The sequence below is a fragment of the Hydractinia symbiolongicarpus genome, chromosome 6 (assembly GCF_029227915.1).
Source record: "Hydractinia symbiolongicarpus strain clone_291-10 chromosome 6, HSymV2.1, whole genome shotgun sequence".
Classification (NCBI taxonomy): Eukaryota; Metazoa; Cnidaria; class Hydrozoa; order Anthoathecata; family Hydractiniidae; genus Hydractinia; species Hydractinia symbiolongicarpus.
Genome location: NC_079880.1, coordinates 12721014 through 12747991, shown reverse-complemented (window position 1 = coordinate 12747991; position 26978 = coordinate 12721014). Strand labels below are relative to the sequence as shown.

Here is a 26978-nt window from a genome sequence, read left to right as displayed (position 1 = left end):
GGAGTCCTCCTACCTCCAATATCTGGACGCCAATAATCTATATGGCTGGGCGATGAGACAGGATCTCCCAACAGATGGCTTTAAATGTGTGCGGAATGTTGATGCATTCACTGAAAGGCGGATTGGAAAGCCCGTTGTTGACAACAAGCATGGGTACATATTAGAGGCAGATATCGATTACACTAAAAAGTTACACGATAAACATAATGAGCTGCCGTTCCTGCCTGAACACAGGACAGTCCACAAGTTAATTAGTACCGAATTTGGAGGACAGGCGGAAATATGTGGTACATATTAGGGCACTTCACGAGGCTCTAAAGCACGGGCTTGAGCTCAAGAAAGTACAAAGGGTTATCCGATTCAATCAGAAGGCATGGTTGAAAGGGTACATCGATCACAACACAAATTTGAGAACGAACGCGAAGAACGAGTTTGAAAAAGATTTTTATAAGCTGATAAATTTCAGCGTCTTCAGCAAAACGATATCCGGAACCACCGCAACATCCAGCTTGTCACCAATGAGGACAAATATATGAAGCTTGCAATGAAACCAAATTTCAAGGGTGGTAGCAGGTTCAGGGAGCATCTGATAGGTGTGGCAAGACCGACGTCAAGATAAATAAGCCCGTATATATAGGCCAGACTATATTGGACATGTCAAAAAAGGTGATGTATGAATTCCATTATAACTACATGCAGGTTAAGTACGGTAGCAATCTGCGGATCTGTTACATGGATACGGACAGCTTTGTGTACCATATACGAACCCACGACTTTTATGAGGATATTGGAAACGATGTTGAGGCACGCTTCGATACAAGTGCTTTTGATATCAATTAAGGAAGGCCTCTCCCTATAGGGAAGAACAAGAAGGTGGTAGGTTTGATGAAGGATGAATTAGGCGGCAAAATCATGACAGAGTACGTCACCCTCAGAGCCAAACTCTATGCCTATAAGAGACTTACCAAAGATGGCGGTGACAGGAAAGCGAAGGGCGTCAAAAGATGCGCAACCAAGAAGTCGATAACCTTCGATGACTACAAGCGGTGTCTGGAAGAGGGCTTTGACATCTACAAAGGCCAAGTGCTTATTTAAAACAAAGGCCATAAGGTCTATACCGAAGAGGTGAACAAGTTGGCACTCAGCAGGGCAGACGATAAACGTATCGTACAACCGGACCAGATTACAACGCTTGCCAGAGGCCACTACCGCCTAGCATCCACAGGGGAATAAAATAGAGGCATGTCTGTAATAGCCATACTCATTCCCTATGCCCTGATCGCATTTTTCTTGCTCAGATATCGACGTATAATAAAAGGAATGTTCGACATTGCACAAGTATTCAACAATGCCTCTGCAGAATTTGAAAATATTGAAAAGCCCATCGATAAACGTCAATTTTAAAGGAGGCTTTACGCAAAGGTAAAGGGGACCTTTTGCCAAAGAAGTGTACTGAGAGGTTTGTTGACAAGGCCCCTGATGAGGCCATCGACAAAGTCCATACCGATTACATACAACGCGAGCTTTAGGAAAAAGTGGAGAAGACGGCCAGGGCACTATCCACCCATGTTATCAGTCTCTGTGCCAGCATGAAAGGAGGAGATCCATCTGTAAAGAGTGCGGGGGAAGTCAAATATGCCCTCATGAAAGGATAAGACCTCGATGCAAAGACTGCAAGAAGAGTAAACAAAAAATGGCAACGATCGCTGTTGTTGTTGCGGGCGCATGGTAGGTATAGACCAAAATTTGTATTTGCACCCGGGGGCAAATACAAATCAATATGGAGGGAACCAGGAAATGCACAAACTGTAAGGAAACTCTACAACTATGCAACTTCGGGGTGATCCAACGTAACAGACAACAAACAAGGCAATGCATCAAATGTCGCAATAGTAATAGGTTGTCGCAGGAACGTGCCAAGTGCCCACATAAAAAACGAAGACGCCAATGTCCAACATGCGATCGCCCTGCTCTTCAGTATAGCTTAATTCTAGCCAGGATTCGTAATGCCCTAACTTATGATACAGAGATTGCCTCCACAGAATATATAGGGTGCAATACTGTAACTTTCATGAAGCACATCCAGGCCCATTTTAAAGGCGATATGAACTGGGGAAACCGAAGGCAGTGGCAGTTTGATCACAAGGTACCACTAAAGCATAGGGAGAATGGGGAATATCCTAGCAAGGAAGAACAATTGAAAAGACTGCACTACACTAACATGCAGCCCATGTGGGTTTTAGATAACTAAACAAAGGGCCATCGATATATTTCCGAGTAGAATGTAGCCTGGTGCGGTTGATCAAACACACTTGCTATAAATGGAAGTGTGTTTGTATATTGCTGTAATTCTACCCTATGTGATAATACTACTATTCTATCTAAAATTTCAATATACAATAAAGAAGATGTCTGATATCGCACAGGTATTCGACACAGGCTCTGCAGAATCTTTTGAAAATATCGAGAAGCCGGCTGATCAACGCCAAGCTTTGAAAGAAGCCCTGCGTAAGGGCAAAGGACATCTCCTACCCAGGAAATGTACGGAAGGGTTCATTGACAAGGCCCTCGATGAGGTGGTAGAAAAAGTACATGCCGAGTACGTACAACGTAAGCTTCAAGAAAAAGGGGAGAAGACGTCAAGGGCGCTGGCTACCCATGCTGTCTCCCTATATGCCTACCTGGTTAACAATTTTGTAAATTGGGATAGCGTTGAGGCCCTGAAAAATGACATCAATAATGACCCTATTATTAAAGACTCCTTCGCGGACTTGGGAATACTGGTCTACCGTACATTCGGTAAGTGTCTTGCGCCTATTTTAATTGCTGGGCATACAGCCCGACATATCAGTACCAAACAGAAGGAGGCGGAGAAAAAGGTGGAGGAGACGGAGACCTATAAGATAAACGAGTGAAGAGGAACAAAAGCAAGAGGAGAGGGTTCTAACAAAACCACCAAAGAATTAGGGTCGTGTTGTTGCAGGTAAAAGACTTGCGGAATGGAACCAGAAGAACAAAGTTAACCTACAGAAGAACGTGGACAAATAACCTTGGCATGATGATAAAGAACCTGTGACAGGTTCCAGCAAGTCAACGGATGTATATCTTTATGGAATCGGGAGTTTGGCCGTGATTACCATAGGAGTAGGCGTTTGGCATTTGTTTGGAAGGGGTAAAAATGAGCCCAACAAGCCAGTGGCTAATCCGGAGCCTCACCATGGTAAAACCCAACCAAATATCGGTATTTTCAAAATGCGGTAATAATTAATGGCAAGTAACGTAACACCAAAAGAAAAGGAGATTTTAGATATGCTTTACGAGACAGTCGTGGACCTTGGTTTCGCCTTTGCCTATGCCATGGCAGGTAAGAAATTTTTTGACATAACAAGGCCATCTACAAAAATGGACACCAGCAATGTCCTCAAAATAATTGCTTATTTTTCAGCAGGGAGGGCAAGTCGTGAAAGGGCCGTATCCAAAGAATGGCTACCCGCAAGCATCGTGCCTAAACAAAAATTGAGTGAACGAGTTATGGAAGGAGTCAAGTGATCGGGACGCAATACTAAAACGGATATAAAATGTTGTCACGTATGTAAACAGCTATTACCCCGGCACAAGTTTAAAATTAGGGGCAATAGTCGAACTAAGACCGGTATGGAATGCCTTGATAAAGCTAGAAAAAGGCGGGTTGTATCAAATAGAGATATAGAAGATGTTGAACATGAGTTGGATTCCATTACCATTGATGCAGAAATTCGGGGCGTTCAACAAGATGAAAACTATCTCATCCTGTATGATATACTCACATACAGGATTATAATTCAATATACTGAACTCATTGGGGATAGACCGGAGAAGGCAAGGCTTGTTGTAAGGTATCGAAATGCATTGCGGTGCCTGTAGGGAAAATTAACATATACCCAACCACCCCTCGAATACAAGGCTAGAGGGACCAAGCTCTGCCATGTCTGTCGGGGATAATTGGAAAACAATGATGGGGGTGTATTGATATGTTAGGGCTGTGGTGCCCTGCCCCTCAAAGTTCACGACAGGATGTGGAGCAATTGAAATAAAATGTTGGATGTCGTAAGAGATCCACATACAGCAATCTTCACCATCCCGACGTCTTGTGGCAAGACACAACGTGTTTTGAACCTCCTCGAAAATGAATACAAGGGACACTGTCACAATATAGTGATACTTTGCCCTACCCTACGGTGGAATAAGACATACCTAGAGAGTGCCTCATTATGGAGGGATGATTACGTGTTCCTGATAGACCCCGGAAATGAGCTGTTTGAATGGATTCGGAAATTATCGTCGTTATTCGCTGCTGAGGATAGTCTTTTCGTGGTTGATGATATGATATCTGACGAGAGCCTTGATAAAAGGCAGCCCTTGCTTGAATTAGAAAGCATAGTTTATGGCTATTAACCCAAAGTTACAGTGCTCTTCCGAAGAACCTTCGGAGGCAGAAGAAACAGCTTTTCCTCTGGTTTCCTCATGAGTTTTCAGAAATGAAAATGATAGACGAGGAAACCAACATGATCCCAGACTGGGATGATATAAAGGTCCGAGCATGCATGTCTATACGCAAGGCTTGAATATCCCGGAGCTTGGAAAACTTTGGATTGACCGTTAAAAAATCCTCCGGCCAGGCATTACTATATCGAAAATGTCTTCACAAATCGTCTTATTCAACGCAATACCCGCAGGAGCCAGGAATCAACCCCTCTTCAAACGTACTGACCTAGACAGATTCCTGTGTATTCCAAATGATAGGCAGTACGGTATTAAACGTCAAATGACAATACCGAGAGGAGAAATAGAGGGTATAACAACTGTAGTTGGCGACTACAGTTGCCCAAATACCTCGGAAGGTATTAAAAAACGGCATGATATTTTCGTCACGTTGGACGGGGCCCTCGAAATTACCATCAGATCGAAAAAGTCTAAGGCAAAAGCCTTGATAAAATGGCTATCCGGGAAGGGGGTGGAAAAATTACAGGATGAAATCAAGGAGCAGCGTCAGGCTCTTGGGGATAAGGATAATGCCCTAGCCTTCCTCAATGATAAAATATGAGGACCCGAAGCAACGTCCCGTGCCCCACTTTAAAGATCCTGGCAAGGATAACAGTATGGTTATTATCCAAAAGAAAAATGATGATCCCTGGCCATATGTTGCAATCTGTGGGCAACAAGGGTATGTAGCACAAAAAATACGTAATAAGTTTGTTGATTACCCTAACGGTGAGATCGTGGTATTGGCAGAGACCTCTAATGCTATAGTCCATTACAACTGGCTTCGGGAACGTGGATGTATTGAAGTAAACCCAGAGAGGGTTAGACATTTTAGGCTTGGTGAGAAAAAGGCATCAGTGGCGCGTCTCTTTTGATCTCCATGCTCTTCCCCGGGCTGCAGCAGATACTCGGGTAGGGATTTCTCTTCTGGATATTCCTCGCTTTTCGTGAGCGATACCATATTCAGCTTAATGGCCTTGTTAGGTTTTATGTTTATCATGGTAGTCTTGGTATTGTCAAGGCTTTTCACGATGGTATACAGATGTTTGACCCAGGTGGTACTAGTCTCATCGGATGCTAACCCCTGGGCATCCTGAGGCTTAAATAGTCTTTCGGCGAGTATCTTGTTGTAAGATTCGACGACGGCCGTGAACGTATGTTGGTACTTTGTGGTAGCCCTCTTGATCTCAACACCCTTATCCTCCAGTAGTTTCGTTACGTCGGATTTGAACTTGGAACCATTATCGCACTGAAAGGTTTTGGAGTAATGAAGGGGTCCTGCTTTGTAAATATCTTTGATCATCTCGGCGTCTTCGGTAGCTTTCTTGGTTCTTAGGGGCCTCGCTACCTTATATCTTGAGGCCTGTCAGGATGTATTTATAGGTGTTTCCATATACCCTGTTTTGAGGCATGTACAGTAGATCAAGTTAGTGCATCTCGTTGGGCGTTGTAATGGTGAAACGGGGGTAGGCAATACGTTTTGGGTCCCGAATATTTCTTACCCACAAGAGTTGCCTACTCAATCAATGAATTACCTTCTTTTTTGAGAGACCACTCTCCTTCGCGAGTAATTTGACGACTGTGCGTCCGACCCACAGATGTTCCGGAATATAGTAGATATTGCTCAGCTTTTCCTCCTCTTCTTCGATAACAACGTGCGTTTTTGACATGTCTTTATTATACATGTTAAAAAAACGCATTCTTACAGACAATTAACCCTAGCAGAGATAGGGAGCCAAGGACGAACGTGAGTTCTCCATCCTGCTGTTGCTTCGAGGGTGTGTAGAAATCCTTCAACTGAGGAGCTTTTTTTCCGCGTTGATGTAATACTGATACATAAAGTCATCGAGTTCCCTCAAACTCTTACCTGCTTTGAGCTGCATCTCTCTTTGCTTTGCAAAAAATCGAGTTTGGCTTGTTTGTCCCTGATCCATTGGGCCTGTGCCGAATTTAACTTTTCGACGGCCTCGTCATGACGCCTGCGCTCCACCTCACCATGTCCTGAGAGCTTTGAAAATAAATAATTTGAACCGCTGAATGCAAGGGCGTTTATGGCTGCCCCAGCCACTATCACACCTATTGCCGCCATGTCTCTTTATTCTGAGACATATCGGTTACAACACTTTTCTTGCAATTTAGATATCTCTTGTTTTCTTCCATACTGATTTGTATTTGCCTCCGAGGACAAATATAAATGGTAGTCATTTAATACTCCACAGAGTGGAACCTACCGTCCAGGATATTTAATTTACCGTCTTGAAGCAAATACACGTAAGCTATGGAATCTCCGGTTCCGTCTGCTTTCTTTGTGATGTGCAGCGTGATACCATCAGACAAACGTTGTAGGGACCTTTCGCTACCATGTAGGTGGTGATCGGGAGATGCCCGAAAGTCTACAAACAGGGCATACCTTTCGTTAAAAAATTGCCCAATGTTCACGTTCGAGTCATGGCTACCAAAAAGGTTCACAATCTGTTCGAGGTGGTCCTTGGAAATCATCGCGTGAGAGTACAAATCGTTTGGTTCTCCCTCGACAGTGACGCTGACCTTCGCAATCCCGGGGTTATAAAACGTTTTGTTAACGCCAGCGTAAGCCTTCACCTTTCCAGGATCTATGAAGAGTAGCAAAACACCTTTAAACGATTTTGAGGGGGTGTCAATTTGGAGGTTATAACTTGTGTCGGCCTTTTTCATAGTAAGCACCTTGCTACGGAGTATCCTTTCGTATGACAGGGCCAATCTTGCATACCTCGACATCACGGCGCTTGCGAGACCTTCATGACTGAGCTTGTCAAATTCTAGCTTAATGTTGGTGATCCCGTACGCGGCATCGGCTGCCTTCGCCGTTGCCCCGGATCCCGTACCTCCATCCTTAATGACATCAGCATGTCCCGCAAATTTATTACGAATTGTAGTCTGTCGTACAGGCCTGTTGCATAAAAGGGTAGGTCCCTTGTCAATTCAAACATTTAACCTAGTGGTATGCAGAAAGTGTTGCCATATACCGCCACGATTGCTTTCTCCTCAGCCGTTCCAACATGACCAGTTGCAGGGCCCTGATGGTCCCGTCGTTAGGATTGATCCCTATCAAATCTTGGCAGCCACAGATCCCTATATACGGTCAGGATATTGTAATCCGATATGTTTTGAATTTTGTTGCCGTTCAAAGTGATAAGTAGGTTCTTTACTAGGCTTTTACTAATCTTTGACACGATCGTACGTGTCGTGTTGATACCCGGCAGCGTCAGGTCAAATAGAAGCTTGGGACTACCCGGAAAGATGACATCATTCCTGGACATATTAGGCATATCCACACGCAGGCCCTTGTTCTGGTTGATGCTTGAAGGTATCTGGCTTATCTGAACCCTTTGTTTTCGGCCCTTGATACCAAAAAGTTGCTTCATCTCTGCATAGGGGTCAAGCGTCCTTCCAAATGCACTCATGTTTATTATATATGAGGAAATCTTAAATAAAAGAATGCCGACTAATCCAATTTTTGTACCTGACATTGATATTGATGATGACGAGGAGGATGGAAGCCATCCAGATAAACCCAGTGATACCACGTCAAAACTCCCTGGAACACCAAAACTTCTTGGAACGTGGGGGCCTTCAACAGAACAACAGCAGGGGGATCTTTCAGGGCAGAGGAAAAAGTTACTAAAATCAAAGATCGATGGCTTTTACGATCGTCTTACGGAAAAATTGGGGTTACAGCCTAATGCGAAATATTATGTGATCTTCAGGGAAGACAAGGGGAATCAACTATTTGTTAAGGAGATAGTGAAGGGTAAGAAAACAAAATGGTGGTTACAAATCAAGATGGCAGCCTAAAAACTGTTGGTCAGATGCAAACACTCCTGGGTAGGCATCGCTTGCAAGCCCTGGGGTTTGTTGACTATGTTACACCAAATGAAGGTGGTAAATTTAGGCCCCAGAACCTATTGAATAGGTATAATAAAATAGAGGAGGAAGCCGAACATATTGAGATGGAATCGTTGGAGGAGATCGATGAATTTGTAGATGCCACGGAGAGCCTTATACAAGACACTTCGTTTGTCGCCCCCGATGAAGGTGGCATCACCCCACGTGAAAGAAGGGGACTTGAACTAGAGCTTTATACGCTAAGGGGTAACTTGAAAAGCCTGAAAAATAGGATGATCCTATACGACAGCGAGATTAACAAGGCAGGGTACGGTGAAGGAACTTAAGAAGCAGAAGGTTGGGGCAGACGAAGGACAACAAGTTAATCTTGAGAAGGAGATAGAAAAGGCGAAGAAAGGGATTAAAGATGGAATGATAAAAAGAAGTCCATAGGGGAAGCACATGGTGTACTATTCACTGGCATATACCTCCAACTCAGACATATCAAAGATACGCTCTTGAAAATCGCCGGAGGTAACACAACTCTGCTGGAGAAGCTCCGGATACTCTTCCGTGAACAGAGGATAACCATAGCTAGTATAGTCTCTGCTATTGGGCTGTTAATAAGCACTATTGTACTATACGTTACGGGAGGGGGAGGTGCCGCGACAGGTGTTGCAGGTGCCGCAGAGGGTGGTGAAAAATGGTTCGTAGAGAAGCAACTGGAAAGGCTTGGAAATTTTCTGAAATACCTAGCAGGCAAGGCAGGTGTTGCGATACCCAGGATCATTGGTACGGTAGTCTCGTTCTTCTTGAGGGTAGCGTCAACCATCGTGAAATATGCGGCAAAAGATCTGTATATGGCCATCGCGGGAGCTGCCGGGCTTGTCGTGCTATACGTGAAATAATAGACCTATTTCAACTATATAAATGCCAAGATTATACCTACCCCTGTGGTAATTAATGAGGCCTTGGTATCCTCGTGTTGGTTTGGTGGGGGTTGTCCGGGTATGGGAGACGATGTTGTTGTAGGTGGTATGTTATGTATAGGAAATGTAATAGTATATGCCTAAGGGGTGATTTCAGAAATATCAAATGCCTGCTTTGGGGGTGTAGGTGGTATGGTATGTATAGGCGGTGTGGCATGCCGCACAAAAGCCTTGTTATTCAGGTCAAGCCGCATAAACCCAGATACTCTTGCTAAGCTTGGTAAGACCCTCCGACGTTAGAACTTGGCGTTTTGGCATGATGAATTTGGCCCAGTCGCCAGCAAACTGGGGCCAGTATCTACCATTTGTCGTTAGAATCTGCACCGTATTCGTGACACACTTGGGCATAGCCTGAGCTGCTATAAGGGCTTTTATACTGAGAAAATCCGTCATCATACGGCATGGGTACCTTCATTCTTGCTAGGATACGACGCATGTGGTAATAGGCGTGGAATTTAAAAATAGAGTTTATAAGGGGTACCGAACCCATCATGTCCTTAGCAGAGATTCCTAATGCCGTGGTCGCACAATGGGCGGCAAAATTGACCTACGATTTTCGAGGACTACCTGGGACAGGACACTCGAATTGCCTTGAAATCGATAAGCATTCGACCTGGATGGTTGAACCTATATAGCAACAACGATATTACGATCAGGAAAGTAGGACCTGACCAGAGGATGACTCGTATCGAGATTGTGAATGGCTTTTAAAGGATCGGGAGATATGTTAACCTGGACCTTTGACAGTCCTGTATACGTTCCACTAAAGGGGTCAACGAACCGTCTGGTGTTTATGCTAACGGACGTCTACCATCATGAGAAGAACGTCACGTTTTTCAATATAACCATGTGCATTCTGATAGAATAAAGATGAGTGATATCAGGCAATGGAAAATGGTATAATAAGCGACCATGATTATAGCCTGATTAGCCGTGAAAAGGAAAGATACATGTTGTTCAAGGAACAAATGCGGCAGCAGTTTAACAGAATCGTGAATGCTATCAACGAACAGGAGAGATCCCAGTTGGTTGCCAAGGGTAGGGAGAAGGGGAAGGACGAAATTTAAAAAAAACTTCAATCTGTGCAATATGCAAGCACTATGTAGAGTCTCCACCTGAATATAGGCCTTAATGTATTATATTTTATAGGGTCATATAGACCCCATAGAATATATGGTCTTTCTAGTCCTCGCTTAGTAACCACTCCTTTTTAAAGTCCTTATACCAACATTCTGTGATGTGTGTCTGTGGGTAGTGGTTTTTGCCCTGTACTAATACCGATGAAAAGACTAGAATAGCGCTGGCTTGGCAGTGCTCATCGTAGGGTACGGGCATACCATAGAACTTGGTGGTAATTGTGTCCTTGTAATATTAGAGCTTAGTATTCACATAACGATCCTTTTTTACAGGCTCTGTCGTTAATTGCTCAGATATCAGCTCCTCAACCTTTGACCATATTTGGCGATACTTTGTAATCCAATCGGGATACTCCTCAAAATCCAGGCTCATTGCCGGTGATGCATTGGCGTTATATTTAGTCACCCCATTCGGGGACCAGATTTTTGGTGTCTTTATCCTCAAAGCTACCCCAAGATCCTGCGTATGGTACCCTATATCGTTTGTCCTTACCTCCATTGGCAGGCATGGTATCCGATTGCGTCAAGTATTCTATATTAATATCTTCGATGTTTGTGAAGGTAGCAGCAAAATTGTAGAATATATTAGATTTAACAAGCTCGTTCTCAAATTTCAGCATCTTGTTTATTATATATGAACGATTGCAGAGAATTGCATGTCATTGTACATGCACAGCCGCCCCCATTATATGTGATATATTCATGATAGCAGTACCAGCATAACATTTTACCCTTTACCACGAACCTTCGTCCACAGCTACATTTGTCATATGCATCGAGTACCCTTTCACAGTCCTCACAATGCTCATTCATTTATTAGGATGTCAAGGCGGGCCTCCAAACCCCTATTTCTCCGTTCATTGGACCCCTCCTTCTCCTCTTGTACGCATACTAGGGTTACAAGTGGTAGGGATAGACCGATGGCGGTAAGGAAGGTCATGAAAATCATACTTTTTAAGCTATATTGACAGCTTATACACATTTTATTATGTTACACATATTTGAGTACCTCAGGATCCTGTTTAACGGCCTTATTGCACATGTCTTGTGTCTTAAACCTATCTGATATATATTTGAGCATGCGTGGACTTTTTTCAACGGCCTCATTACACATTTCCTGCGTTTTGAACCTATCCGGTACAAGCATTATCAGCACATGTCCCGCGTCTTGAGAATATAAGTAAAGTGCCGGTAACCGACACAGGTGCTCGAGTTGAGCATGTACAAACAAAAACATCAGGAAAATTAGTCTGAAATGAAATACCTTAATCTATGACAATGTCGTGCGATGTAAAATGCTTTTCCATAAGACGTGGTTCGAGTTTTCTTCCATGATTCGGAATATATTGCGCTCTTGAATTATGTCATCTTTTCCTAGAAGAAACATAGCACGCAAACAGCTCTACATCACAGATTTAATGAAATCTACACTTTGACAAGCATCTATCGCAGTGCACGAGGGTCACCTCAAAATGGTCAGCATAAGACACCTAAAACTTAATCCGTTCTTCCCTAATTAAGCCAGTATTCGAAAAGCAGGCACCGGTTCTAGCAAAAACTTAATTCTGGCCACGTTGATCCATGGTCTACACAAGATCAAAGAAACCGTTTCTACAAATCGGAAAATTGAAAATTTCAGATTATAAACTATGTCAATTATTTTGAATTGAATATGGCGTTCCCTTTAAACAGCAAATAATGTTCAAAATCCAGAAATAGACATTGATCCATATAAAGAATGTAATTAAGGGCTGTGCTCCCATTAAAAAAACAATGAAAAATTTTTGTATCGATATTTATCTTCAGATAGTATTTTTAGAACAAAATTCGTAAAAAAGTTTTACAATAAGTGCAAAAAAAAACGAAGTTAATTTAACGATTTAATATCTTGAATTGTGCACTATAGCTTAATAAAAACAAGGTGACTTGTTTTCCCAATAAAAAGTAGAAAACCACACTAACGTCTTTTAAAACATCGTTGGCGGTTTGGTTCCACACTATACATCAATGAACTACATTGTGCGTCGGAACTTTATACTATTTGCAGGTGCTGAGACCATACATGTGTAAAATAAGATAAGTAAAAGTGAAACACCAATAATAGAGAGACAAAAGAATATCCTGAGAGACACGAAGTTTGTAAAGAGTACCATTAGCACGTTTAATTTCTGACTGACAAAGTTAATTTGATAGTTCCATATTATAATCAATAAACCCACCTAGATATTTGACACGCTGACTTTTAATTAGTCTTTTTCTATTGATTTTGATTCGAACATCATAGTTGATAGCTTCGCGTTTAGGATGAATATTAAAAGTTTAGTTCTACTAGTGTTTAAGGACGTTTATTAGCTTTAAGCCAGTTTAGGAGACATTTTAGGTCTATTTGACCCTCTTGAAAAGACTTTTACTGAACGAGATTGATTTTAAATAAAGAAACTGCAGCATAAAAGTCATTTATGTAAAGTAGGAATAGAAGAAGGCTTAGAACAGAGCCATGAGGAACTCCGTAAATGTTTTGATTTTGAGATACAGATACAAATTTATTTGAGCAGGGAGCCGTTTTGAAGATCTAGGAAAACAGAATCAAGAGCTTTTAGGACCTTCTCTACACAGGCTTATGTAGTAAGTGTTTTGAGCGAAAACCAAATTGTAAAGAATAAAAAATTTTACAGGAATTGAGAAAATGTTATTCTATTGTGAATTACTATTGCTATTGCTTAAGGATTTTGAGCATTTGAACTACCTCTAGATATGTCAAACGTTAAGAATCCAATGTTTTTTAACCACACAGAACTGGAATTGGAGCTTCTTCCTTACTTGGCTTGTTAAATTGATTTAATTTTTTTTAATTGATTCACATCAATTGACATCAATCGGCAATTTTAAAGTAACCATAATTTTCAGCATACTTTTTTGTTTACCGTACGAATTTTTAAGAAATAGAAGCCCTTCTAATTTCTAGATAGATACATATTTTTTATTAATAGAGACACCATATTGAATTTTCCGTTTCGTAAAGCACCTCGGACAGCTCAGGCTTACAAAGTTATTGTCAACGTAAAAAATTATTGTATCGCTCCTGCATCTTTCTGCCTCCCACGCAGTTGTCAGAGCCAGAAGGTCTTACCACGGAAAATACCACTGAAAACAAAATAAGGAAAAATTTGTATAGAGAGAGAGAGAGAAAGAAAAAAAGAGGGGAAGTAGAAAAGACGATTAAGTAAATAAAAATTCCTAGCTACCTACAATCGTGGACAAAAATATTGGGACGAAGGCAGTTTTTTACTCATTATTTAAATAAGGACAAAACTGTCAAACAGTCAATGCTTTGCAGTTGGCAGGCTGCAAAGTCGCTACATTCACATACACACACACACACACACAAATTTAGCAGCATCAAATGTATATAATTCGAACAACTTAGCTGACTTTTCTGATTATTTATCCCAAGAATCGCAGGCAAACAGAGTGGTAAAAATACAACACCTATAACCAATAACCAGTGTACCGATTTAAACTTTTCAGGACATATGTACTGCTAGAGATGTGGATAAATATGAAAATATTAAGCATATTTCTATAAGTGTGACAGACACAAACAAGACATCATGCTTCATGCCCTGTACACATTAAGAAAAAGGCATTTTAATTGGTAGGACAATATAACTATATTTTGTATGTTTGATTTTTTTCATGTATTTTCATGTAGTTTTATTTTATTATTATTTTATTATTATATTAAAAGTGTTTTCTTTGCCATAGTAAAATTATTATATACCAGAACATACAAAAATGCACAATGAAACATACGAAACCTTTCGGTGTTACTTACCTTACCTGACGATTTAGTTTTGTATTATTAACTTGCATAATATTATATGTGGCATTAATATTGGGACTGAACACATGTTACCTGCATAAATTGTTATGATATTAAACTTGATTTTGCGCAAAATAATACGTTTTTAAAGTTTAAAGTCAGTTTTATCTACTTTTGTCGCAACGTTGTTTTATCTTAGGCTTTTGGCTAACATTAGAGGTTCTTTCATATTTAGAATGTTTAGATCATATCATTTTTCAACAGCAAACAATGACATAAAAACACGTACATGATAAATTCGTTCATCATATGTGACGTTTTTATGTCATTATTTTCTTACTAGTCGATAAAGCCCGTGGAAAAATCCACTAAGGCGGAAGAACAATGGAAAAATAGGTTGCGTTAGATTTTTTGCTGACATCAGCAGTGCATATACAGAAGGAAAATTGGTGAAATTTAGTCATTCGTTGTCTGTAATGTGTAGAGTTGAAACGCTGGTCAAAATAATGCATAGTATCGTTGTTTTTGACAAACGCCTAAGAAGATATAAGGGCTTAAAAACTTTGCTAACGTCAGCGAAGTCCCTACCAAAAGTTCCAAAAAAACTTTCTTCACAAATTCGTACACCCGTTGCATTCATCGTATAGATCTTGAAATGCTGATCAAGAAAATGTATAGAAACATGAACTTTTGACAAACGGTTGCAGAGATATTGGGGTTTGAAGGTTTTGTGATGACGTCATCAACCCGTCCATTCCGAAACGGATTCAGGGACCAAGGCTTGGGAAACTTACCCAAATTGGTCCCAGGTGGTCCCTAGTTACCCACGAGGTGAAAAATCATTGACGTCACCACCTCGTTTCCAAGTTATTTGGCCTCAAAATTTTAAGTGCACTGTAACGGCTTCATTAATTTAATATAAGATATTGACGTTAAAGTAGTGTTATTGACGTCGCGCCGTAACGTCAGAAAATATAACATATTAGACATGCATTTTTCGGCAACATCAAAGAAAAATGAAGACATCCACTTTGCCTGTCACAGACACACAGACAGACACACCTAGCGTATTATTATAGAGACTAGTCGATAAGGCCCGTGGAAAAATCCACTTAGGGAGAATAACAGAGAAAAACAACCGTCATTTAAATTCTTTTTCCAATGTTGTTTAACCACACAGAACTGGAATTGGAGCTTCTTCCTTACTTGGCTTGTTAAATTGATTTAATTTTTTTTAATTGATTCAACATGTCAATCGGCAATTTTAAAGTAACAATAATTTTCAGCATACTTTTTTGTTTACCGTACGAATTTTTAAGAAATAGAAGCTCTTCTAATTTCTAGATAGATACATATTTTTTATTAATAGAGACACCATATTGAATTTTCCGTTTCGTAAAGCACCTCGGACAGCTCAGGCTTACAAAGTTATTGTCAACGTAAAAAATTATTGTATCGCTCCTGCATCTTTCTGCCTCCCACGCAGTTGTCAGAGCCAGAAGGTCTTACCACGGAAAATACCACTGAAAACAGAATAAGGAAAAATTTGTATAGAGAGAGAGAGAGAAAGAAAAAAGGAGAGGAAGTAGAAAAGACGATTAAGTAAATAAAAATTCCTAGCTACCTACAATCGTGGACAAAAATATTGGGACGAAGGCAGTTTTTTACTCATTATTTAAATAAGGACAAAACTGTCAAACAGTCAATGCTTTGCAGTTGGCAGGCTGCAAAGTCGCTACATTCACATACACACACACACACACACAAATTTAGCAGCATCAAATGTATATAATTCGAACAACTTAGCTGACTTTGCTGATTATTTATCCCAAGAATCTCAGGCAAACAGAGTGGTAAAAATACAACACCTATAACCAATAACCAGTGTACCGATTTAAACTTTTCAGGACATATGTACTGCTAGAGATGTGGATAAATATGAAAATATTAAGCATATTTCTATAAGTGTGACAGACACAAACAAGACATCATGCTTCATGCCCTGTACACATTAAGAAAAAGACATTTTAATTGGTAGGACAATATAACTATATTTTGTATGTTTGATTTTTTTCATGTATTTTCATGTAGTTTTATTTTATTATTATTTTATTATTATATTAAAAGTGTTTTCTTCGCCATAGTAAAATTATTATATACAAGAACATACAAATATGCACAATGAAACATACGAAACCTTTCGGTGTTACTTACCTTACCTGACGATTTAGTTTTGTATTATTAACTTGCATAATATTATATGTGGCATTAATATTGGGACTGAACACATGTTACCTGCATAAATTGTTATGATATTAAACTTGATTTTGCGCAAAATAATAAGTTTTTAAAGTTTAAAGTCAGTTTTATCTGCTTGTGTCGCAACGTTGTTTTATCTTAGGCTTTTGGCTAACATTAGATGTTCTTTCATATTTAGAATGTTTAGATCATATCATTTTTCAACAGCAAACAATGACATAAAAACACGTACATGATAAATTTGTTCATCATATGTGACGTTTTTATGTGATTATTTTCTTATTCACTTTGTTCAACCGAAAATAACCTCTTGATACACTTTCACCATTAGACAGAATTTTTTCACTGTGAATCATCTAACCCGTAGCTAAGAATAAAATTGACTTGTGAGTAAAAATGGGTGGGAAGTTCTATTAAAGCATGCGCTATCAAGCGCATACGTATCTTGCCTCGATTACTACGAAAATAAGTTACATTATTGTTTTGATCATATAACAATTTGCTTCTTAAAATTAAATTTTTCCTATTAACATGCAAATCCCCATTTAGAATAAAACTTAGGATAGGCATTTGGATACGTATTTTTCTTATATTGTCGAGTGGCTGTAATCTTGTTCTCAGATCCACCAGCTGTCCCGAGGTGCATTGCGAAAATTCAAAATGGTGTACCTGTCGATGAAATATTACGGCCTAAAACGGTAATGAGATCAAAATTTTATTTAATATTACCATCATGTTCCGCATTGTAAAAAACAAAGCAATTTTAATTTTTGAACCAAAACAAAAATAATTTTCCATGAATATAACAAATTGAGACTGCTTTCAGAAGTTGTGTTCATACTATTAAAAAAACAAATTAAAGTTATTTGCAGATCAGGTTTAACTAGCTCTTATTAAAATATCGTGTGTAAAGTAAATCATTATTCACAATCGATGGATACCATCAAATGTGAGTCAGTACCAACCTCGATACCAGGTCCTAGTGTCTCTTTTTGCATATTGGAAGGCGGGACGAACATGGCCCTGATAAAGGCTGGCAAAAAATCTGTAATTTTCGCAGATTTCTAATTAATGCACTCGTGTCTCGTTTATCCGGTTTGCTCCCTAGTCTTTGGTGAGCGAGTTTCAATTTAATTATTAGGGTCCGGACTTTATTGTGATCGGTGGAAACGTAACTTCTTAGTAAAGAATGTACCGGGAAGACTTAGGTTGTGATGACTCTAAAGTATATATTGATGTTTTAAAGCGAATATATATTTTACATTTTGCCTGAAACCAAAGCAAATTATATATTTCCAGGCTTTTGTTTAAGGGCAATGATGTGGTGGCAGTTTTGCCTAGTAGAATTGGAAAATCAATTATTTTTCATTTACTTGCTGACCTTTCCTAGTTAAAAATGAAAAAAATATTGTTTTGGTAAACACCTAAATTCCATTCTAAATGGTCCGGTAGAATACCTGAATGAAATTGGTTTTCTGCTGCTGTATTGAACTTGGAACAGTGGAAGTTTGAGGCAGATGAGAGCTTGTTTGGAATTAGTGATGCAATGAAGGAAGACGACAAAAATATTAAAGGGAACCCAATGTGTAAAATTATGTTGGGCTTATATTATAAAGCTCTAAATGTTGGTTAACAAGTCTTTTTAATTTCTTTAAAATACTCTTTTTGTTCTCAAGCTATTAACATTTAAAAAATTTCAGAGTTAATTAGCTGCATAAATTATGATGTAATATTTAAGCTATAGCAAATCTTGACAATTTCTGTCATTAGTATATCAATATTGCTAAATATCTTTGTGAACATTGTTTTGTGATTTAATATAGCGAGCTCTATTTATATATAATATAGCTTTATAATCTCCTGCAATAGGTAAAATCTGTTTAATCAGCATGGCAAATACATGCAATCCCTTATCTGTGTTTTCGTTTATGTAGCTAGCTACGCTTACTTTATATTCTAATGTTCAGTAGTAATAATAATAATAATTAACAAAGTAGTACCTATCTATCTGTACCTATCTTTTTACACGCTTGTTTTAGCTAGCTAGGCAATGTCATGGCTGGTTGCTATTATTAATCTGATCGTAAGCAGCATGTAGCTACCCACAAGTACATCTAAGTGAAGAGTAAACTAAGTACTTCAATCTAATTGAAATTCTAGATTTTTTTTGGCAAAATATTTTTCTTTGATACAAAACATGTATGCACAGTGTCGGCTATCTTTATTGTTTACAGTTAATCTCAGCATGAATATTTCACAGACCGAGTGACGTTTTATCTTTCGCATAATTAGGTGAAAAGCCTCGACCAATCCAGGATCTTCTTCGTCAGACCTATAAATAAGCGCAGCGCCAATAAGAGACAAAAAGTCCGGGGAACGAGGTTGATTCAGTATGTAAAATATAACCTGGGTACGAAATTTAAGTCTACTTTGTGTTACGTTAACGTATTAATTTTAACTGTAGTATAGTGACCATTATTATTTTTTAATTTTTAATTGTAAGTGTAAACCAATAAGCAAAGACGTCCATTGTTCCCTTCTGAGAATATAATAGAACAATTTGTGGCATGAACCATACGCCTTTATTTTGTGCCAGCTTTTCATGAATGTTAAGATGGCGAACGTGTGGAAATTTTGTTGTGAAGTTGTTTTAATACTTGTGGTTGCTAAAGGTATATATATTATGAAGGAACCAGATAAAAAAACACAGATGGGATGATAAACGGAATATTTTTTATTTTTAGAAACTTTGGGTGGTTGCACACAAGATGGATTGTCTTATAAATGCGAAAGTGAAGTTGATGGAAAAACTACAAGTGTTGGTGTAACATTGGTAAATTGCAAGCCACCAAAAATTAAAATTGAACTGACCATTGAAGCGATAGAACTTAGTTATGAAAAAGAATTTGACTCTTCAACAGATATTCCAATCCCCGGAGCATCACTTGGTGGACTGGCTGGTTTGTACATTAATGTTCAGTTGAAAGATGACTCTAACGATAACATACACATAAAGGTATGTTATATGTCTTAAATGTCTGTCCTTCTCTTGATATTTCATGTTCTGCTTTGTGAACTTTTTTTTTAATTATTCCTGTTGTTTTTCCTTTTTTTTTCTTCACTTACTTCCTTTAGTCTGGCTATTGTTTACTATTTCCTTTATTTTTTGAAAGATTAAGTCGTTTATAAAATGTTGTACATGAAAAGGTACGTGCATTGGCAACTTGGTTAATAAAGAGGCATCGGCGTTTCTTCTTATTTAGCTCTGCTTACATGCAGAAGTAATAAAGTACATTTCTCCTTGTAACCTCATGGTATTTTTTGGCCATGAAAAAAAATAATAACAAACATTCCTCTATGCTGGAATTTATAAGTTTGCGTAAACTAAAAAGTTCGAGGGGAGCTCACAAATCTAGGAGTAAGAAAGGGCGAAAAGGGGCGCAAAAAAAGGCGCAAAAAAGTGATTAAAACTTATAAATGCAGCATGTGGGCATAGTTGGTAACAGAATTACCCAGAATCCTAAGACATTCACAAATCTGTTTGTTTTGCCAGCCAGTCAAGAACTTCGATTATTTTGATGCGGGTGACCAAGCTTTATTGTCCTGCAATAGCCATCGTTAACATATCTAGCCAAGCATGCAAATGACTCAAATTATATAGCAATTCATTATTGGTTTCTGACGTCGTAAAATTACCGACTTAATAATACCGTAAATATTTCTTTTTAAAATCAACAACAGCTTAAACATCCTAATTTCGTTGCCAAAGATACATATCTTGACGTAATGGAACCACCGGATTATTTTAGAATTTTTTAACTTTTTAGATCAACCTACGAGTAAAGACCCTCATTTCCACAGCAACAATACCAGTTATGGACGAACGTGTTGCACACAATGATTGCAACGGTAAGTTACTCAAAGAAAGGCCAAGAAAGCAAGTTTCAAGTGCTAGTTATGCTTAGCCTTACACGACAAATTTTGGTTAGGTATGCTTTACACGACGAATTTGAAAAATATATTTCTATAGTGCAAAGCTATTCAGAGTGAATTTGTCTTGTGTACATTGTAATTAAGTGTTTTCCAATTCTGTCGTCTTAAAGATCAAAGATCTCAAATAGCAATGCTTTACTCTAGCCTTGTGACGTCCAATTGAAGCAATAATATTGTAGCTGTGCCAACTTACAGATTTTGTTCTCTTTTTTAGAATTCCTTGTGTGGTGGTATTCACAAAAAAAACCGATAAGAATTGTTATCATAGTTGGAGCAATCGCACTGGTGATTGCATTAATCTCGTGTTGCTGTCGTTGTTGTCGTCGTCGTCGTCAACGAACACAATTTCTCATGGCACCAGCGATGTCACCAGCCAACATCATGGTTGTAAATACATCAAATAATATGCAAACGACAGCGCCACCGCCATATACCTCAAGCTCTAAGCTTCCCTATTCCAAATTACAAGAATACAATTGACGAAGCTTTACTCCAAATCACGTTGTATGAACTCCGGATCATATAACTGTAGATACAAATTGTACGAAGTTGTTCCTATTTGTTATTTCATGAGTGTTTAGAAAGTTAGAATGTTTAGGAAGGGTTGAATCATTTAAGTTTTAACTAATTTTTACCCGAGAACATTGATTTTTTGAAGAATATGAAGAAATTAATTTGACATGTATAAACCAGGAGCGTCGAGTGATTTCAACCTTGTTCCCATGTCAGAACTTGACAATACCTGTATACTACTATTTTTTATTTAATATTTTATCGCAGGAAGGAGGAAAGTGGTGTAGAATCCGAACTCTGGAAAGTCTGGGTACAATTTGCGATTTGTGAGTCATCCCTGTGTGCCCGTATTTTATTGCATCGGTAATGTTATCATTATTGACCGTTAGTGGGGCTTTATGAGGGTCCAGAGTCATAGAAGAGAGAAAAATAAAACACATTGCTTATTCATATATTAGGATCAGAAGATTTCAGGGGACGCGGCAGCAAGATGGCGCATGTTTTTCATAAATTTTTATAATACTTTTATATGGAGTACTTGTTATGTAGCTAACGATTAGAAATTAGTTTTAAATAAAAAACACAGTTAACTTTTTTTTTCAATTCCTTTCTTGTTTTTTCCGTGTGTTTTCTTTAAAACAATGAGCAAACGTGATTATTGAAGTGCGCAAGAACTAGAGTATCGATAGTTGTCTAGGTGAACGAGTGAAATTTAAATATAAAAGAGTCATGGCGTACCAACCCAGCCACTATCTCCTTCATGAGTACCCTCTCTTATGCTCTTATCGCTAACCCATGTTAGAAAAGATACAAAATGCCTCAGTTGCATTGAAGTGAATATATAACATTTGTTTGCTAAGTAGCCATCTGTTTCAATTCTTTTGTTCACACGATCTTCCAACAAGGCAGGGAAGTCACTTCATTTCGCCTATAAAGCTGTGATTTGCGTGAATAGACAGCCTATTTTGCAACAGTCTGTATCCGGAACACGAAAAAGTATTCTTAAAATACCCAACATATGATTATTTTCTTTTTTTGGTTAATCTTACAGCAAGTGAAAAACTTTATCCTCACATTAATTTTATAGTTTACAAAAAAAACACTGATTTGTTATTCTTTGACTAAATTACAAGTCCGGCATATACTTTTAAGACTTCAGGTTTTTTGTTTGAAAGGATACTGGCTCAGCTACAATGTTGTATATAATGTATTGTAACACTTGGTCTTCGTTGAAAGATACATTGTCACGTATTATGATAGCTAACATACGAAAATTTAACCAAAACATTGAGTCAACTGGTGTGACCTTAAATATTAACTCCTTCCGCATCAATGAGGGTAGCAACGCTCGCATTCGTTTGAAGCTTCTTTTAAGGCAAGTGGACCAACCTCGTTTTCAGAACATTTTGCATTTGTTGTGATGCGATAAAGTGCATATCGGTATAAATACTTCTACTACCGTCATTCTTCTAATTTAATCCTCCGGTAAAAATAATTATTTTGAAGGAGTCGTACTAATAAGAAGAGGAAATAAAATACCTTGGAAATTGAAGTTGATTGTCGTACTAATAATTAGAGTAAAATAGGAATCAAATCGTATTAAATTAGGGGTTGAAAAATTGAAAACACACTTTTTGGTACTTTTTCTTTTTTTTTTCTTTCTTTTTTAAACTCTTATTTATACCAACTTTTCTTCTCCCTTCAAAGTTTTCCACTTCCTTGAGAACTTTCTCTCTCATTTGATTGTGAAGTTTTGCATCGACTGTTTTGAAGACAAAATCAGCTGGTATCTCCATACCTCCTTGTGGAAGATCGAATGAGAATCTTCGCTCTCCTGTTACCTTTATTGATAACGTGCCTTCGTATTTAAGAAAAAAGAATATCAGTTGCGAGAGAAATTTAGGCACATGTCCAATTGTTTGTCCATTATCTAATACAGCAATGGAATATTTATCTTCAACCAAAGCACCCGGTCTCACTTCTGGTTCGCTCGTTAAAATTGATCCTATTTCAGCTTTCCATTGCTTCCATCTGTAAATATGATAACCTCTGATGCAACAAGGAACAGTAAATTCTTTTTCCAATGGTATTGGTATCTCTAAATCAAGAAGTAGTAATGGAGTAATATCGTCGGTCATTTTTCTACAACTTTTCTGAGTACGTCGAGGTAGAAGCTAGCATCAGGCAAATACTGACGTCTTTGCATTTCGAATTCAATGTTTTTGTTCGGAGGAAAATCCAAATGATATTGCGAGCTCATTGCATTGCAAATCGAATGTTTCTTTTCATAGAGGAAAACCCAAATGATTTTACAAATTCAAAACAATCGATTTGGAGCACTCTTTTCTTTTGTCAGTGCTGTTAGTCTGTCGCGCGTGGTATCATCATGTCAACCCAAACCAAACTGTTTGGCTATTTTCAAAGCAACGTTAAAAACCAACGAAAGCGTCAATCAACAATATCCTCTTATTTTGCTCCTGGAACTGCAAAAGATGACGACGTGGTTTATTTAGGCAGTAAGTAAAACTTTAGTTTAATGTGACTCAAATTATGATTTCAACTTTGAAATGAAAGTGACAGAATAACTCATAGGGGTGATTTTTTTTCTCAAATACTATACATTTGAGTTTAAGTTATTATTTGCTCAAGGATTCTTTCTATTATTATTTTCAGGAAAAATAGCGCCTCCTCCAAGTAAGAAGCCTGTTGGTAGGCCACCCAAACCGTACACAGGTGAACAGATCGAGCGAATGATAGAAAAAAATCACGACTTCAACAATCTAAAGCAACAATCTCAGCATTTCGAATCGATCATATGTAATTTCTATCTACACCAACGAGCCAATATCGTCGGTGGAAACGAACACACAACACGTAAGAGATTCACTGAAAAAACGAAAATCGAAATGCGAGAACACTACGCACTCACGAAAAGTTATACCGAATCAGCCAAAGCTTTCCATGTGCACGAGTCAACTCTTCGAAACATCGTGAAAACTCCAGGCAGAGCAGTAAAGCTGAGTGATAAAGGGAATCGTTCAGGAGCTGGTCGACCAATAACATATCCGTTGTAAGTCGAGAATGATTTGATTCGATGGATTCTTGAACTTAGAGATTTGCATGTCCCAGTGTCTGTTCTTGCGTTACAAGAGAAAGCAAAAGGTGTCGTCCAACCTCACAATCCTGATTTTAATGCTAGCCGAGGCTGGGTCGCGAAGTTCTTTCAACGACATCGTTTGTCACTGCACAGCAGGACATCAGTGAACCAAAAGCTTCCACGTCAATTGGAAGAATCGATTTCGAAGTTTTATGCAGATGCCGGTCGTTTCATGAGAATTGGGAAATATCCCAGATCATTGGTGGGAAATATGGATGAAACTCCAGCTTTTTTCGATATGGTCCCAACAAAGAGCATCTGTAAGATCGGTAGCAGAGAATGTGTTGTTCGAACGTCAGGGAATGACAAGAAACATATCACAATCGTTCTTTCAGCTGCTGCTGACGGTACTTTGCTACCGCCGATGCTGATTTTTAAAGGGAAGACCGAAAGAACTATCGGAAAATTGCGTGTTCCTGAAGGGTTTGTCGTAAAAACTCAAGAGAAAGCATGGATGGATGAAGATCTCATGATTGTTTGGCTGGATGAGATATGGGTCAAATATGTGAAGAAAATCAACAAAGAGCTCGGATTGGAAAACTCCCTGTTAACCTATGATGCCTTTTCTGCTCACAAGACAGACACTGTGGCGAGTAAGCTGAACGAAAACAAATCAGATGCCTTAATGATCCCAGCCGGTTTTACTTCAAAGTGTCAGCCAATGGATGTATGTATTAACAAACCATTTAAAGCAATTCTACGAAAATGTTGGGTCGAGCATGTCAACAAAGCAGTCGAGAAGATGCCCACACCTACACCTAGCGATTATAAGCTACCTCCGCCAACCAGACTGGACATGGTGGATTGGGTTGAAAAGGCATTCCAAATTATTTCAGATGACAAGGATATGATAATGAAATCCTTTGATGTATGCGGAATAACTACCACAGATCCTTCGAAAGTCCGAAGTGGCGAATTTTATTCAAAATGCATGAAAAAAGCTAAAACCATCCTAGACAGTGACGATACTGAAGACGATCCATTTACTTTGTAAATTAGATTAAAATTTTTCATGTTTTTTTAAAAAAGAAAGTTTGAAACAAAAAAAATTACGTGTTTTTTACTATTCGTACTATAATTAGAAAAAAATTTGACCTTTATCGTACTAAATTAGAGGAAAATCTGAAATTAGTAATTATGGACTCGTACTAATAATTAGAGTTAAATAAATTATTTCATTTTGCCAAAATAATTAATTCGTACTAATTAGAGGACGGATTAAATTAGAAGAAAAACATTCTAAATGTGGATCAGTTTCTAGAATGAGTGACGTCATCTGCCTACAACCTCGATCCCAGGGCTGATCTTCTTTTGCTGCTGCATACGCAGCTGGTTAGGTTTAAATATAGGTGCAATGCTTTTAAAAGATTAAATGCTTTGCCACATGATTTTCTTCAACTTTTATCGCTATAACGCAAAAAGCGTCGACTCATATGGCGCAACGCATGCGCAGTGAAAAGATATTGCCGCTGATTCGGCGCAAATAATGAGCTACACCTCAGGTCACAAAGTTAAATCCGACTTTGGCGCCTTAATCGCTTGCGCATTAGCTTTTGACTAATCAAAATAAGACAAAAAATAATTCTGTATAATTTGTTTACATGTGCACAACAGCAAAGTGGTATGACATCACAACTTCCCCACAGATTTTTAACCAATCTTTGATATTAATTAGTTTCTAAGTTAAAATGTCTTTTTTTCCAAAAAACAGTCTGCTGATGGTGCCAACTTCTGAACGAACGTATTGAAGCAAATCTTCTTACCGTCGCTTTAATAATAGCCGTCGTCTGTTTCTGCGCGAAATGGTACTGCGATCGAGACACACGGACGAAACGCATTATAAAGAGAATGGGAAAACCCGTGGATTTATCCACGAGCCACCGAGTAATCTTAAATAGTACGAAATTTAATTATGTTTGTTCGGGTGATCGTAGCTCAAAACAAGAATTAAGCTTTTTAGATAACGGTCACATAAGCAAAGAATGATACAAGTAACCAATCAAAAGGCAAAAATTTTGTTTTCAAGTGGCAAAAATTAAAAAAAGGAAAGGCTTATTTACAATTTTGCTGCGTAGCGTTTTGAGGACATTTCTCTAACTGGTCTGCAAGTGACTTGTGTTCTCGATCGTGGCCTGTAGAAAAAACACTAATAAATTTCCTCTAAACAATCATAAACGAGTTTAATTTTAAATTACTCCCTGTTAATTCCCTGTTACTCATTTTTTAACTTCTCCGAAAGAGATTAAGGGGCCCCTAAGAAGCTCAGTGCAGTATAATTCTTTCGTAGTTTTGTAGCAGTTCGATTTTCTTGATGATATTGGGACGGCGTTCTCAAGAAAAAGCGCTTTAGATAAATAGACACATTTCACGGTTAAAGAACCAACATCATTAATACTGAGCTAAAGTTAAAATACATTTTGGTCGTAATAGGTAGAAGATGGTTTAATCTATCATATAACACCGCCGTAATATAAAGAAGTGAAAAAAAGGCCTTGGGACGAGGTTGTTACTTTTATTGAAGTTGCCAGTGCGAATGTTTTCCAGACGTAGTATTTATGGTTGTTTTTGTGTAGCAATATTTAGATAAGAATTTTGGAATCAGGTTCAGCCATTACTTTACTTCAGCCATTAATATTGCTTCTGTTTCGTGTAGTTACATTTTTTAAATTTCTCCTATAAAATGAAGGGACTGTGTAAATATTTGATCTCAAACACTTCTTAGA

At 38.5% G+C, this 26978-nt stretch overlaps 1 protein-coding gene across 1 annotated transcript; it reads left to right on the top strand.

The window, feature by feature from the left end:
- Positions 1 to 19110: 19110 nt before the first annotated feature.
- LOC130647037 (uncharacterized) lies at positions 19111 to 21701 on the top strand. The gene is made up of 4 exons (XM_057452751.1): positions 19111 to 19264; positions 19337 to 19608; positions 20420 to 20501; positions 20800 to 21701. Exons 1-4 carry the CDS (start codon positions 19195 to 19197, stop codon positions 21063 to 21065), a joined length of 690 nt encoding a protein of 229 aa, XP_057308734.1. The 5' UTR covers positions 19111 to 19194; the 3' UTR covers positions 21066 to 21701.
- The last annotated feature ends 5277 nt before the right edge of the window (positions 21702 to 26978 follow it).

Bases quoted from the DNA above. Each gene is read 5' to 3' on its own strand.
- LOC130647037 (XM_057452751.1), top strand. From the start codon at position 19,195: ATGAATGTTAAGATGGCGAACGTGTGGAAATTTTGTTGTGAAGTTGTT. The intron at 19,265-19,336 runs GTATATATATTA...TTTTATTTTTAG, and splicing joins AATACTTGTGGTTGCTAAAG to AAACTTTGGGTGGTTGCACA. The intron at 19,609-20,419 runs GTATGTTATATG...TTAACTTTTTAG, and splicing joins ACGATAACATACACATAAAG to ATCAACCTACGAGTAAAGAC.